Genomic DNA, 15,831 nt, shown 5'->3' on the forward strand with positions numbered 1-15,831 from the left:
TGTGACAACATGGATGGACCCAGACAGTATTATGCTAAGTGAAAAAAGTCAGGAAAAACAAATCCATATGATTTCACGTATGTGAAATCTAAAATACAAACAAAACAGAAACAAAGTCATAGATACAGAGAACAAATTAATGATTACAAGATGAGAGGGGATTGGGAGGATGGGTAGAAAAGATGAAAGAAATTAAGATGTACAGATTTCCTGTTACAAAAATAGTCATGAGGATCTAAAGTACGGCAAAGAGAATATAGTCAATAATAATAACTATGTATGGTGTCAGATGGGTACTAGACATATTGGGGTGATCACTCTAAGTTATATAAATGTCTAACCACTATGTTGTACACCTAAAACTAATAAAATATTGTTTGTAGCCTATAATTGAAAAATAAAAAAATTTAAACAAGTGAAAATTTTTTCCAGAGAGAATAAATAACCAATATGATTCCCTCACCACCACCATCACCCACTGAATGCAGTAAACTAATTGCTCTGTTATCAAGTAGACATGGGCTAAAGTTTTGGAACATTCTCTAAGGATATATGCAGGCTTCAGAATTATTATGAAGTATGAACCTGATTTAGTGATATAAATTAAAACTAATTTTCCTGGAGATAATGATATTATAAGGAGTTAAAGAATTGATCAAGGACACAATGCTCAAATATCTTAATGAACTATGAATATTTATACAAACTATAAAGCAATTAAATACCATAATAATTTGCAGTTATATTTTTAAAAATAAAACTTATTCGAGATCTTCCTTTTTCATGTCTGACATTTTTATTGCAACAAGTCAGAAGTCAACTTTCTTCTGCCCTCATTAGCCTAATATACCACCTATAAATGAATGTATCTATAAATTAATCTATAAATAGTCATTTGTAATCTATAAAGCATGTTTGACTTTAATGCATAAAGCCGACCTTATTTCCCCTGGCTCTTTCACCTTTTGATTCCTATCCCCATGCTGTTTGAGTCACAATGTCTAAAACATCAGAGGAAAATTTAGTAGCAAAATTCAAAGACACTCTACAGTGAGTTTTATCTGTAATCTATAAATTCAGAAGTTAACTTCTGGTTCTGTTCTTTGCCTTGAAACTGATTATAATGATCACTAGTTTATCCTTTTCTGCCTTTAGTAAAGGATTAGAAAGTAATGATTGTAAAACCAGAATTCTCACAGTTAAATGTGATCTTCTCCCAAGATCTTCCTTAGAAGAGATATGTATCCTAATTCAAACAATGCTACCTTTACATAAGACCTTTTCTGCATCTCCTTTCTTGAAAATGCCTTCAGAGGCCATCTACCAGTCCCATAAGAAAACTGACTTCATTATTTTATATTCATGGGAAACTCTTCCTTTGTCTGATATATTTTTCCTCCATACCGCTCACTTCTCCCTGATTATCAGTTGTCTTTATGAGACTTGGGGGTGACGGTGTGTCACAGAGACGCTATGTGGATCTCCTGCCAGCAAAATGAGTGATAGACATGGGATCTATTGCTGCAATAGTAGGTCATGAGCTGACACATGATTGCCATTTGGCTGAACTTCACATGGCAAAATGTGGGGAATCTAATTTTCTTAAATTGATGACCATCTCAACTATTTGATATTGGTAAGCTAAAATTCCATTCTAGTGAAAAGAATTAGAGCAATGCCTAGACAGTTCAGTATTAGCTCCTTCCATATTATGGAAATTAAATGGAAAGAAGACTTCACAGCTGATAACTATATCTGTATGTACTCTGTCCATGTGTAGTGCTTTGTATCCAGGAGTATACATCCACTAAAGAGACATATTCAACTTGGACTTATAATATGAAAATGCTTAATAAATCATTTAAAGATGTATCCTCTTTATTTTGAGAGTAGGATGTTCCATCTATGAAACAGGCATTTCATTTCAATTTAGATTTTTTTCAACTGCTGGAGGAGTAGCCATTAGACAGCAGCTTCAGTCTCAATAAAGCTCAGGGCCACTTGGTGAGAAAAGAGTGCAGGAGGGGTGTGACTATTTCATGTCAATGCTGGGCCTGTTTTTTGCACCTTTCCCTTTCCACGGCTCCTAAAAAGACTGCTACTTTTTGTATTTCACGAAAACTGGTTCCCTCTCTGAGACAGCTAATAATCATCAAGGCATTAATTTGTTTCCATGTCATGTTCTAGGCAGTTCATAGATGAGGGAGACATAATTCCAAATCACCATTTCAAGTAGTAGGGCAGGCCTGCTGCCAGTTGGGTTAAGGCATGTTACATGCTCGCTCACTATTTATTTCACCCATAAGTGACTTGATAAATGGGTCCTTCCACTTTTTTTAAGGCCGTGATAAAACCAGTGATTTGTCTTGAGCAAGACAACATATAGAACCCATGTGCTCTCAGAACTGTGTTCATGTCATTATTTTGGTTTGGTGTTCAGCAACTTGGGATAATCACACCAGGTAATAAAGTCTGAAGATTATAATTTATTCATTTGATCAGTAATTATTAACAGCCTTCTGTTAGGTTCCAGAAATAAATAAAATGAAGAAAAGCCATTCACATGTATTACAATCTTGCTATAGGCTAAACACTATACCACTTACTTTGTATACATCATGTCATTTAATCCCCACAATGACCCTATGATGTGGGGACTTTTCTCACTTAAAGAAGTTAAATAATATTCTAAGATTACATGCCTAGGAAGTAGCAGGCCTACAATTTGAACTCAAAGCCCTAAGCATTTAGTATTGTAATATACTGACCCTTGGTATAGAATGAAATCCACATTCTCAAGAACCATATAATCCCTGGTGATCCAGGTAATAGTTTTATTCCTGGTCCATTCTCGAGACCTTGATGGAATCTCTGGTACTTTAGTTTTCCTCCAGTCAAAGCAATTGAATTCACTACACTGAAGAGACTGTTCTAGGTCTTAAGATACAAAAAATATCTAGGACACTTTCTCTGCTTCAAAAACAAAAACAAAAAACTGCAGTCCAAAGGGCAATGCATACATATATGCAGACAACTCTAGTACAAGCTGTTTGGCAATTGTGAAATTAGTATAGTGGCACTGTAGAGAGAAGGAAATGAGTCTTCTGAATGGAGGTTTAGGACATCTTCCCAGAAGGTGTGGCATTTCAATTGGCCATTGAAAGGTGAGCACTATTTTCACTTTTAAAGAAATGAGCAGGGAATCTTAACAGAAAATACATCCTGTGCAGAGACATGAAGCATATGATACATTCCGGGAATATGGAATATTGTCTATTAAGACCACCGTGGGATGTGAGTTGGAGAGGGGGCACCATGTTCACACCAGTCATATTCAGAGCATTATGACAGCATAGATATTCATTAATGAAGGTGTCTGTATGTGCATATGTATCATCTCTCTGTGTCTATGTAATCAGTGAGAGATGCAGTGACTTACCAATTATTTATGCTGGTTATGCAATGCTGTATTTCACCTATTTCACTGAAGCATTCACTGGGGTAGTGATTTTCTGTATGATGATTCCACACAAAAAGGACTAGAACAAAAGAAATAACTTGTTCCTGATTAAACAAACCCAGGGTTTTTCAGCGTATCCTAAATTGAGTGCTTCTAACAAGGCAAGACCAGCTAAAGGCACTTAAAACTGTAAGGAATTCTAGGAAATAGAGCCTTTACTGAATCAGATGCAGAGGTGATCAGAGTTTTAATTATAGAATTTGCTTTCTCTTTTAGGTGCATGGTTGGCTATGTGAATGCCAGCTTGTCCGTGTTTCGAATTTCTGACTTTGAGAATCGATCTGAGCCTGAATCCGATGGCAGTGAGTTCTCGGGGACCCCTCTCAAGTACTGCAGGTGAGCGTGGCACTCTTAGCCCAAGATGGGCTGGCTCTGCCGTGGGGCAGTTTGGCTCAGTCAGCCTTTGCTGACTGAGTTGGTTTAAAGCAGCGGTTCTCCACCTTAATATGCATTAAAATCCCCTGGAGAATTTTTAGCTCTCTTGACCAGGCTGTGACCCAGACCAATGAAAACATAATCTCTGGGGCTGTAACCCTGACATCCAGATCCAGGAAGATCAGAGAGTTACAAATAAAAAGTCAAAGTGACCCACAGCAAGGTATTATAAAAGTATCAAAAGTTAAAGACAAAAAGAGAATATTAAAAGAAAAAAAAATTGTTACATACATACAAGGGAACCCTAATAAGACTCTCAAGAAAATTTTCAGCAGAAACTTTGCAGGCCAGAAGGGAGTAACATGATATATTCAAAGTATTGAAAGAAAAAAAGTCTCCACCAAGAATACTCTTCCTGGCAAAGCTGACCTTCAGAACTGAAAGAGTTTTCCAGACAAGCAAAGCTAAAGGAGCTCATCATGTCTAGAGCAGCCTTACCAGAAATGTTAAAGGGACTTCTTTAAGCCGAAACAAAAGGATGCTAATTAGTATTAAGAAAACAACCGAAACTATAAATCTCACTGGTAAAGGTAAATATATAGAAAAGGTAGTGGAATAATCACTTACAAAGCTAGTAGAAGGTTAAGAGACAAAGGTAGTAAAAATAATTATAATTACAATAATTAAAGGATACATAAGATAAAAAGATTAAATTGTGACAAAACGTGGTAGGATCGTAAAAATATAGAGCTTTAGAATGCGATCCAACTTAAGTTGTTATCAACTTAAAATAGACTGCTATAAATACAAGTTGTTATATGTAAGCCTTATGGTAACCACAAGCATTTAGATGGGTCTTATTTTTTAACCATTCGGCCACTCTATCTTTTGATGGGAGAGTTTAGTCAACTTACATTCAAAGTAGCTATTGATAAATGTGTACCAATTGCCATTTTGTTCATTGTTTTCTGGCTCTTTTGAAGTTTCTTTCTTCCTCTCTTGCTCTCTTCCTTTGTGGTTTGATGACTCTTTAGTGGTGTGCTCAGATTCCTTTCTCTTTATATTGTGTATCTACTTTAGATTTTTGCTTATGATTACCAGACAAGCCTACAGCTCATGTCATACTCAGCGGTGAAAAGCTGAAAGCTTTTCCTCTAAGATCAGAAACAAGACAAGGAAGTTGCCACTTTAATTCATCACAGTACTGGAAGACCTAGCTAGAGCAATTAGGCATGAAAAAGAAATAAAGGCATACAAACCAGAAAGGAAAAAGTAAAACTGTCACTATTTACAGATGACATATTATATGTAGAAAACCCTAAAGGCTACAAAAAACTGTTAGAACTAAAAAACAAATTCAGTAAAGCTGCAGATACGAAGTCAGTATATAAAAATCAGTTGTTTCTATAATTAACAAACTATCAGAGAAATTAAATACATAATCCCATTTTCAATTGCACTAAAAAGAATAAAATACTTAAGAATAAATTTAACCAAGGTGGTGAAAGACCTATATACTGAAAACTATAAGACATCGATCAATTGACAACACAAATAAATGGAAAGATATTTTATGCTCATGTATTGGAAGAAATTTTTTTTTAAATGTTCATACTACCCAAAGAAATCTACGGATTCATTGTAATCCCTATCAAAATCTTAATGACATTTAACAATTCCAAACAAATCCCAAAATTTGTATGGAACTACAAAAAACCCCAAATAGCAAAAACAATCTTGAGAAAGAACCATAGCTGGAGGCATCACACTTTCTTATTTCAAACTATATTACAAAGCTGTAGTAATTAAAACAGTATGATATTGGCATAAAAACAGACATAAAAATCGATGAAACAGAATAGTGGGCCCAGAAATAAATGGTCATAAATGCATATATGGTCAGTTTATTTATGACAAAGGAGCCATGAATATACAATGAGGAAAGGACAATCTCTTCAATAAATGGTATTGGGAAAACTGGACAGCCACATGTAAAAGAATGAAACTAGACTACTATCTATACCATACAAAAAAATTAACTCCATATATATTTAAAATTTGAACATAAGACCTGCAATCATAAAACTAAAAGTAAACATAGCTGGTAAGCTCTTTGACCTTGGTCTTGGTGATGATTTCTTGAATCTGACACCAAAAGCAAAGGCAACAAAAGGAAAAATAAACAAGTAGGACCACATCAAACTAAAAAGCTTCTGCACAGCAAAGGAAACCAAAAAAATGAAAAGGCTACTTACAAGATGGGGAAAATCTACTTGTAAATCATATATCTGTTAAGGGGCGAATATCCAAAATATATAAAGAACTCATATAACTCAATAACAAAAAAATAAAATTCAATTAAAAAATGGGCAGGTGATCTGAATAGACATTTTTCCAGAGAAAGCATACAGAAGACAAGTAGGTACATGAAAAGTTGCTCAACATCAATAATCACCAAGGAATGCAAATCTAAATCACAATGAGCTATCATCTCGCACCTGTTAGAATGGCTATTATCAAAAGGCGATAAATAACTTTAGTGTTAGTGAAGATGTGGAGTAAAGGGAACTCTATGCTGTTGGTGGGAAGGTAAATTGGTGCAGCCACTATGGAAATAGTATGGAAGGGTCTCAAAACATTAAAAATAGTAGTATCATGTGAACCAGCAGTTCTACTTCTGGGTATTTTTCTGAAGAAAAACAAAAACACTAACTCAGAAAGATATCTGCACTCCCATGCTTATTGCAGCATTATTTATGATGTCTGTGACAGAAACAACCTGATCTAAGTGTCCATTGATGGATAAATGGATAAAGAAAATGTGATACACACACACAATGGAATATTACTCAGCCATAAAATAAAAGGAAATACTGCCATTTGTGACAACATGGATGAACTTTGAAGGCATTATGCTAAGTGAAATAAGTCAGGCAGAGAAAAACAAATACTGTATGATCTCATTTGTATATGGAATCTAGAAACAAAACAAATGAAAAACCTAGACTCATAAATTCAGAGAACAGACTGGTAGTCACCAAACACTGGGTGTGGGAGAGGTGGGGAAAATGCGCGAAGACAGTCAAAATGTACCAATTCCCATTATAAAATAAGCAGGTCCTGGGGATCTAATGCACAGCCTGATGACTATAGTTAATAATACTGTGTTCATATTTGAAAGTTGCTAAGGGAGCAGATCTTAAAAGTTCTCATCGCAAGAAAAAAAATTTAATAGTAAATAAAGGTAGAACCCAGAGTGGTAGAGGATTGGGACTTTTATCCAAAGAGCATTTACTGAACTGGATAGACTGGAGCTTTGTTTTTCAAGACCTTACATGGTTAGAGAAGTTAAAGAGAAATGACGAGCCCTGTGAGTGTAAATCTAAACGTACACTACATAAAACAACAACCATATATTCATACTAGGCTCTATTTTATAGCAGCGGAACTAAATTCACTCCATGCAGCAGCACAGATGAATCTTCGTAGCATGATAGTGAGGAAAAAAAGCAAACCTCAGAAGATTACATACAGTATAACATCTTTTCTAGAAATTTCAAAAACAAAGCTATACAGTATAATATTAAAACACGAATATACTCATATATACGTAAATATGTTAATTATAAAAATGAAATTCAGGATAAGAGAAGAGAAAGGGATGGAGGAGCACAAAGGTAGTAGATATAAGTTCCTGGTCATGTTTTCATTCTTGGGTCCCGTGGTGGATTTATGAGAGTTCATTATATAAGTATTAAGTAAATGTAAAAATTAGAGAAAATAAGAATATTAGACCAAGAAGGTTATAAGAATTATGATTAAGCCAGTTCTGTGCAAAATAATGTTACACGGAAATGCAAAGGCTCAAGAATAGTTAAGACACTTTTGAAGAACAAAGTAGAGATTTATCTTATGTTAGATATAGTATAAAATCAGAGAAATTAAGCTGTGTAGTAGTGTCAGAGTGAACAAATAGAAAATGGAATAGAATTGAGAACTCAAAAATAAATTGCATAATAATTAAAGATGTAATCACAGATAACTCATACAGTATGAGTCCATTTATATAGAGTTCAAACCATACAAAACTGAGCACTATTTTATTTAGGCACACTTGCATAAGTAGTATAACTATAAAGAAATGCAGAAGATTGCTGCAGCAGTACCTCTCGGGGTGTCTGAGATCGCCGGGGAGGCATTTCTAAGCCACTCGCCATGTTCTAAGGCTGAACTTGAATGGGGTTACATGAGGTTCACTTATCATTCTGTCAAATGTATATACACTTTTATCATGGGAGTTAACTGTACCTGGTGCTAGAAAAATGTTTGCAAGGCAGTCATCCATTTCCTGAGAAGTAAAAGCAGCTTTCGAGAATGCACTAACTGAAATCAAAAGGGAACATCCCCCTTTTCCCTCATGTAAAATTGAAGACAAGAAATGAAAAGTGTTACTTTCTGAAAACAACTCTGACTCACTTGAAAAAATTCCTCCAAACACTAATGCCACTGGGTGACATAGTGTCTTCGAAGGTACTAAACTAGAAGATTAGAGAAAGAAAACTTTGATTTAATGGGCTTCGAAGCTTGGCTTCCTGGCTGTTTTTACAGCAGAACAGGGGAGTGTTTTCTTTGTAGAAGTGCCAGGGAACATGTAGCCAGTCGTTATGCAAATAAATAGCACTGCACCAAAATCAGAGACTCGGGGCACAAATGACACCGGAGCGTGGCCCTCCCTCGAAACTCTGCCTCATGGAAAGGCCAGCGGGATCAGGAATAGGCTGGAGCATGAACACAGAGCTCCACTTGCCACAATCATCTGCAAAATCATACAAGAAAAAAAGAGTCCAAATTTTAGAGCAGGGTGAGATGAAGACTCTAATTTTGATGACAGGGAAAACTGATGTCCAGAGAAGCTTCATGAATTACCTAAGATCATATCAGTCCGGCACACCTCAAACTTGGTTCCAGTGTGCTTTCCAAAATGAGTAATTCTGGAGCTGCAGGCAGCGAAGCAGATGACAGCCGAACTCATTGGCATCGTCGAAGTTTAATTCCTTAAGGTAGCAATAAGGAATTCTCTAGAAAGAAACTTGACTTTATGGTACAATGACTTGAGAGAGTAGGAAAGCCAGAAACCTGGCTGGATTTCAAGGCTCCAGCAGTGTCATCCAGATACTGCCTCTCTGCTGGCCGTTTTGACTTGTTGATTTTATTCTCAACCAGGCGCTCTCTACAGTTCGTGATGGCCACCAGCAGCTCTAGGTTTTTAACTTTCTGTGGGCTTAGTGATAATTCACTAAGTGATCATCCTAGCAGCAGTCCTGGTGATGAGTCTCACTGATCCAGTCTGGCTTACGTTCAGAGTCGGGGTCAGGGAAGGGGACAAACTCTGTCCGACCCACATAGATGATTCCCCAGAGGAGAAGAGAGATTCCTTTTATCAGAAGAAATGCTGGGCAAATAAAACGACAGATGTCTAGTAGTATACAGAGGCTTTCTATGCTTTTCTCTCATGAATAAGAGCTACATTGTGGGAATGAACGCGATTTGGGAGTTGGGACAGTCACAGTTTGGAATGCAACCCTGTGCTGTACATTTGTAGATACCGAGACTACCGTGATCCTCCTCATTCACTGGTACCCTACGGCTACACACTGCAGTTCTGGCACGTCCTCGCTGCTCGCCTGGCTTTTATCATTGTGTTTGAGGTAAGTTTTCTCAACCAATTCCTTATATCCTTTGACGCAATGAAGTAACTACAGTAATGAATGTATTTTGAGAACTTTCAATGTGATTGTTTGTGTTCAGATGTGGTATAATGATATTATATAAACTTTTTCTTCCCTTTAATTAAAGTCTTTGAATTTTCCAAGAAATATTTGGAAGTCCCTTGTTGTTGATTATTAATGAATAAGTCAGGAATCACTGGGCAAATTGTGGTTTTTTTCGTCCCACTTCAAGATTCTGATCCATCATGTCTACAGTTTGCCTTTCACAGGCCCTCCAAGATGATCTTGATGCAGGTGTTCAAGGACCATAGTTTGGAAATCATTGAACTGGGTATTACAAGTGGTAGTTTCTGGTTGTGTATCATCATGACATTACTTATGTTCAAGTACACAAATAACTATTAATGACCTAAGACTCAGAATAGACTTATAAAGCAAAATCTACCTAGTAATTACATGTATTGTGTGTCGATAAAAATATATTATCTATTTTCATCTTTTAAGAAAACTGCTGCTAAAAATAGTTTGTTTCTATAACTGTACTCATAGGAATTTTATCTCCTGTCACATATATTAAAGCCAAATTAATGCAAGCCAAGGCTGCCCTTTGGTTTGGACTAGAAGCTTCCTATACCTCCTTGAAACTATTCCATCACTTTTTTTTCCCCTTCACTCCAGGGAACCAAGAGAAGACAATACTAAGCTGTTCTTCCCTACGAATTAACTTATCAATGGCTGAGTCCCTCTTTAAAGAAATTTTTAACCCATCACTGTCTTAAAATTTTTTAAACAAAATAGAAAAGGCATTGCGTTAAATTGTTATTTGGTTTCTCGAGTAGAACTTTCCTTTTCAATATATTGTTATTTTTAAAAATACTAGAACTATATCAGAAAATCCTCTTAATTGGCAAGATCATAAGCTACCATGAATTACCAAATTTACCAACATTTCAGTAAAACTAAGAATACTTAATGGTGTCATTTGGACATGATTAATCTTTATTTAATACTTTAGAATTCTAAGGGTCTTTAAATTGTCATCTGGTACTTAGTGGTCACCATCATATAGGTGAACAGAAGTGACAGTGATTCTAGAGTTTCAGGTATTAGTATTTCGGGCAAAGAATTTGTGTTTACCCCACTCCCCGCTAAAAAAAGTTTCTTCCTGAATGATTACAGCCCTAGGCCCATTTATAATTCTTGCAATCCAGATTAGCAGAGCATTTAGCAATCCACAGAGCATCTTTAAACATTTTTCTACAATTTTCACAATACTTATTTTATAGATGAGCAAATTGGGGCCCAGAGTGACTTATGCTTAGGTAGACAGAAAGCTCTTTAGTAAAAGATAAAAAATTTTGACGGATTTTCTGATTCCACAGTGTACGTGCTACTGACTCTCCTTTGCATTTTTTGACCATTTCTTCTCCATCTACTTTTCTGACTCCTGTGTGGTACCATCAGACCAAGTTCAGTCCTCACCTATCCCTGAGATCCTCTTTGCCAATACCCACCTCCCCTGGCCTCAGCCTACTTTCCAGGTACTCCAGAAGCTCCATATTGCTGGAACAAGAGAGTTCGTGAACCACCCCCCAGAGCTCTTTCCAGTTGAGGATGGACAGTAGACCTGACTATTGTGTTCTCCTCTGTGTTTTTAGCACCTCGTGTTTTGTATAAAGCACCTCATTTCATATCTGATCCCAGACCTCCCAAAAGATCTAAGAGACCGAATGAGGAGAGAGAAGTACTTGATTCAGGAGATGATGTATGAAGCAGAACTAGAGCGTCTCCAGAAGGAACGAAAAGAGAGGAAGAAAAACGGAAAAGCACACCACAATGAGTGGCCGTGACCAGGTCGGTGAGAGGTATGCTCATGGTCTGAAACCTCTCTTAGATTGGGAGAGGGCGCTTCCAACTCCCTGAGTCAAAGCTTGCCATTGTTCTACTGATAGGGATCAAAACAACTCCGCAGAAGCTTCCAAAACCAGCTCGTTTCATACTTTAATTGCAAAGTTAACTTCATCTTCCCTTCGCATACAACTCCCGCAACTCTTCTTTGCCTCCATGCCACACTCTGGCCCAGCAGTCAAGGTCTCATGAGTTAGCCTGGTGTCCCCTGAAATTAGCCTTCCTTTTCCTTCCACTCCAGCCTGGCTATTCACTTTAATATCCCCAGGGCAACATGCCTTTTCTTTCTGGTAAAGTCACCTTTTCATCTCACCTGGGGTGGCCTTCCCTCCATCACTGTTTATTGTTTCCTCCCGGGCTAATTCATGTCATGCCATACCCTGTAAGAGGCTCATCGGCCCATCAAGACTCACTACTCATAAATTTCTCTATTATTGTATCAGTACATGTATTGACATATATTGATCTGCATTGCTAATTTATGATTTTCAAATAGTTATCAGGCTTCCCTAGCACAATTGTAAGCATCTTGAGGAAAGATTCTGTGGATGGTAATTTATTTCCTCCAATTAGCTGTGTTAAACACATGGCACCCATTAAATGCACATTCAGTTAATAAAGCTTGGATGGATTAAGGTTAAAAACATTGTAAGAAAGTTCAGTAATGTTTCCACATGTCTTATCAAAGAGTTCTTCTGAAACCTTCTCTTAGCAAGTCAATTACTAGCTGTCTGTCCCTGGACAAGTCACTTAACTTCTCTGAGCCTCAGTCTCCTCAGAGATGGAATGATTAGACAAGCTCTCAGTTTTGATACTCTTTGAATCTAAGTGTAGCATTTCTTTTGCCTTCCTTGCCCTTCATTTCTCTCTACTTATTTGAAGAATAACTTTGAAAATATTTTCCAAAATTCAGCCTCTAAAAGAAAAACGAGATATACAAGGAAAAAAATATATTTTTCACTTTTTGTATAGGTTAAGATGGATATCTGCAGAGATGTTTGTTAAATTAGTGAAGTTGTATCAAGCCAGATCTGTGATAAGAGTCCAGGAGGTGACTATAAGTTGGATAGGAAGATAGACTTGGCAGTCACCTAGACTCCAGGCCCAGAGGCCCTACTCTCAATTCCAAAGTAGACCTTGGCCTTTCGAAAGGCAAGAAATGTTTCGCTACTTAGCATTTTGCTATTTCCCAGGTCTGCTATTTGGCTATGTGACTTTGGGAAAATTAATTTTTCTGAGCCTGCTTATTTGGCAGAACTAACATGCAGTTCATATAGGCACTGTATGTGAAACATTTACAAAACAATAAAATGCTGTAGAATATTATACGGGATTGGTATTGTTAAGCACTGTGTTGTAGTCCACCAGATTCTAGACCTGGCTTTTTGCATTCTCTATATGACCTGGGGTTGAGCATTCACATGGAAATGATACATTTGCAAAAGTAAAGGAGTTGGACTGAACAATACTTTAAGAGCCTGTCCTGCTTTAACCTTCTGGGATTCTATAATTTACTGCATGTCCCTAGTCCCCTTACCCATTCTGATGTTCTCTTCTGGCTCTGGTCAGCCTTTGGAGGAGAAAGGCTGACTATCGCTTTGGTTGACATAGGAGGCAGACATTAGTGAAAAGAATTGCTCCTGGGAGCTCCAGTGGCCAGAGACCAAGGCACAGGCAGTGGCATTATCCACATCTCAGGTTCGCTGGGCTGCACGGCCAGTAACCAATTGGGAGATTCTTCTGGCCTTATTGTTATGGGCTGCTTTTTCCCTAATGAGGCCATTTCTAATTTTTGCTTAAAGGTGTAGTGTTGCCTGTCTGTCTCTATTCCCCCGACAGTTGGCAGGATGTCACCTTGCTTCAGGCTGCCTCTCTGATTCAGTCTGTAAAGTAGGCACAATAATATTTATAATATACATGACTCAGTTTGGGGTTACAAATTCTTTGAATGCCTTTGATTCATGGTAAGTACAAACCATTGCACAGTGTGTTCTTAAGCTGTCATGCATACGCAGGAGTTTAATGCCTTCTTTTCTCTTTCTAGGTAATTGTTCATTTCCAGTCCAAGGACCTGAATTCTGTTTACTTCTCCTGGCTGTGCAAAAGCACATTCACGTGAATGACTAAAATGCAACCGCAGTGCATGTCGCAGACATCGGCAGCAGCAAGGGGTCTTAAAGGACTGCCTGGGAAGTCACATTGCAGTCCTGCACACACTTGCTATCTGTTCATAGACCATTCCTGACCAAGCAAGCATGCACATCATGGGCAGTTACACTCTCAAGTTTTTAAAACCACGGGGAACTTGTATACTGGGCCTGTTTTTCAGCCTGTTTGCTACCTTTTTTGCATTCTATCCCATGTGAATTTTACAGACACTGGGCTAAAAAGGGGATTTGGACACCTGGACACACATTCCTAGAATGTCATCATACGGTCCTAATTCCATGTCACCAAACAATACAAACAAGACCCTGTTTACAACTTTCTTTTTTTTTAATTTCAGATCTTTCTGAGATTATTATATATGACATATCTATAGCTATCTGTATGGCCATAGATTTCTGTGTGTACATATGTACAGTCATGTATTCTTACATATGTACATACAAATACAGAGATATATAAAGTACATAAAAATTCCTTACTTGTAAATAGCCAAAAGGTACTGACGTGAATGATGAATTTTCACATTTAAATAGTCATCAACATGAAGCCATGTTTAATGCTTGTATAATGTGATGCAATAAAATTTAAAATAAATTTATGCACATGGAATATTTGCAGCTGGGTCTTCTGAAATTCTGTTGTATTTCCTTCTCATAGAATAACAGGAATCACAGCACAGCGGGATCCTTAAAGAAAGATCCATCACTCCCAAACACCCCTCAGAAATTGCTTTGCCCTGCAGAGAAACATTTTTCTTCCTAATCCACCTTTTCCATCTCATTTCCATGCTGTCTTCTTAGGATACCAAGCTGACCAATTAGAAATCACTCAGAAGAGCTTGAAGAATGCCATTGACACACTTTGTTGAGGAAATGTGAAATATAGCCAATGATACTTACAATGCTTTTGATTATCCTGCCTGCTGGTATACTCTAAGCTTGAGAAAGGGGCTGGCTGTCTGGGAAAAGGGTTTCTAAGCAAAGCCTGTTGTAATTACTTTTCTTCCAGAGACTGTAGAACTGCCCTTGAACCATGTTATCACCTTTCCTAGGCCAGCTGGGGAGAGGACAGCACTCTCATTATCCATCACCCATCCATCAAACACTGCCTCATTTGGGCTGTGGGTTCACATTTTCTAGGATAGACCATATGTTAGGTTACAAAAGAATTCTTAGCAAATTCAAAAAGGTTCAAATACCAGGTGTCTGCTCTGACCACAATAGTACGAAACTAAAAATCAGTAGCAGGAGGGAAATAGGAAAATTCACCAATACAAGCATACATTGTTTTATTATGCTTTGCTTATTGGATTTCATAGACATGTGTACTTTACAAGTTGAAGGTAACACCCTCCACTGATTCAATGAGACAAAAAGATTATAATTCACTGAAGGCTCAGGTGATAGCATTTTTTAGCAGTAGAATGCTTTTAATTAAGGTATGTACATTATTTTTTAGATATAATGCTATTGCACACTTAATAGACTACAGTTTACTGTAAACGTAACTTTTATAATGCTCTGGGAAACCAAAAAATTCATTTGACTTGCTTTATTGTGATATTTGCATTATTGTGGTGGTCTAGATCTGAATCCACAACATCTCTGAAGTTTGTATGTGGAAATTACAACTCTCCTGAAAAAAAACAATAGATCAAAAAAGAAATTAAAGAGAAAATTAAAAATTATCTTGAAAGAAACAAAAAATAGAATTCAACATAATAGAATTTATAGGCTGCAGTAAAAGCATTTCCAAGAGTTTATAGCCTTAAATGCCTACATTAATCATTAATAAACAAGGAACATCTCAAATAGACAACCTAACTCTACACCATAAGGAACAAGAACAAACTGAGCCCAAATTTAGCGGAAGGAAGGAAATAATAAAGATTATAGCATAAATAAATAGAGAAGAGAAAAACTATAAAAACACAAACAGTTGGCTTTTTGAAAAGATAAAAAAATTGACAAAGCTAAACTAAGCACAAAAGAGAGAACCAAAATTAACAAAACTACAAATGAAAAAGGAGACATTACATCTGAATCCACGGAAATACAAAGACTCAGAAGAGGCTGCTAAGAACAATTATGTGCCAACAAATTGGACAACCCAGAAGAAATAGATAAATTC

General features: G+C 36.9%; 1 protein-coding gene across 1 annotated transcript in view; it reads left to right on the plus strand.

Moving 5' to 3' along the window:
• Window positions 1-14,318, plus strand: part of ANO4 (anoctamin 4) — a 348,268-nt gene extending 333,950 nt beyond the window's left edge. Inside the window, exons 25-28 of the mRNA XM_023527448.1 lie at window positions 3,737-3,856; window positions 9,498-9,603; window positions 11,283-11,489; window positions 13,577-14,318. Coding sequence (XP_023383216.1) covers window positions 3,737-3,856; window positions 9,498-9,603; window positions 11,283-11,474 — 418 coding nt within the window. The 3' untranslated portion in view covers window positions 11,475-11,489; window positions 13,577-14,318. The remainder of the gene's footprint in view (window positions 1-3,736; window positions 3,857-9,497; window positions 9,604-11,282; window positions 11,490-13,576) is intronic.
• Window positions 14,319-15,831: the final 1,513 nt, after the last annotated feature.

This window comes from Pteropus vampyrus, unplaced genomic scaffold (assembly GCF_000151845.1).
Source record: "Pteropus vampyrus isolate Shadow unplaced genomic scaffold, Pvam_2.0 Scaffold16, whole genome shotgun sequence".
NCBI lineage: Eukaryota > Metazoa > Chordata > Mammalia > Chiroptera > Pteropodidae > Pteropus > Pteropus vampyrus.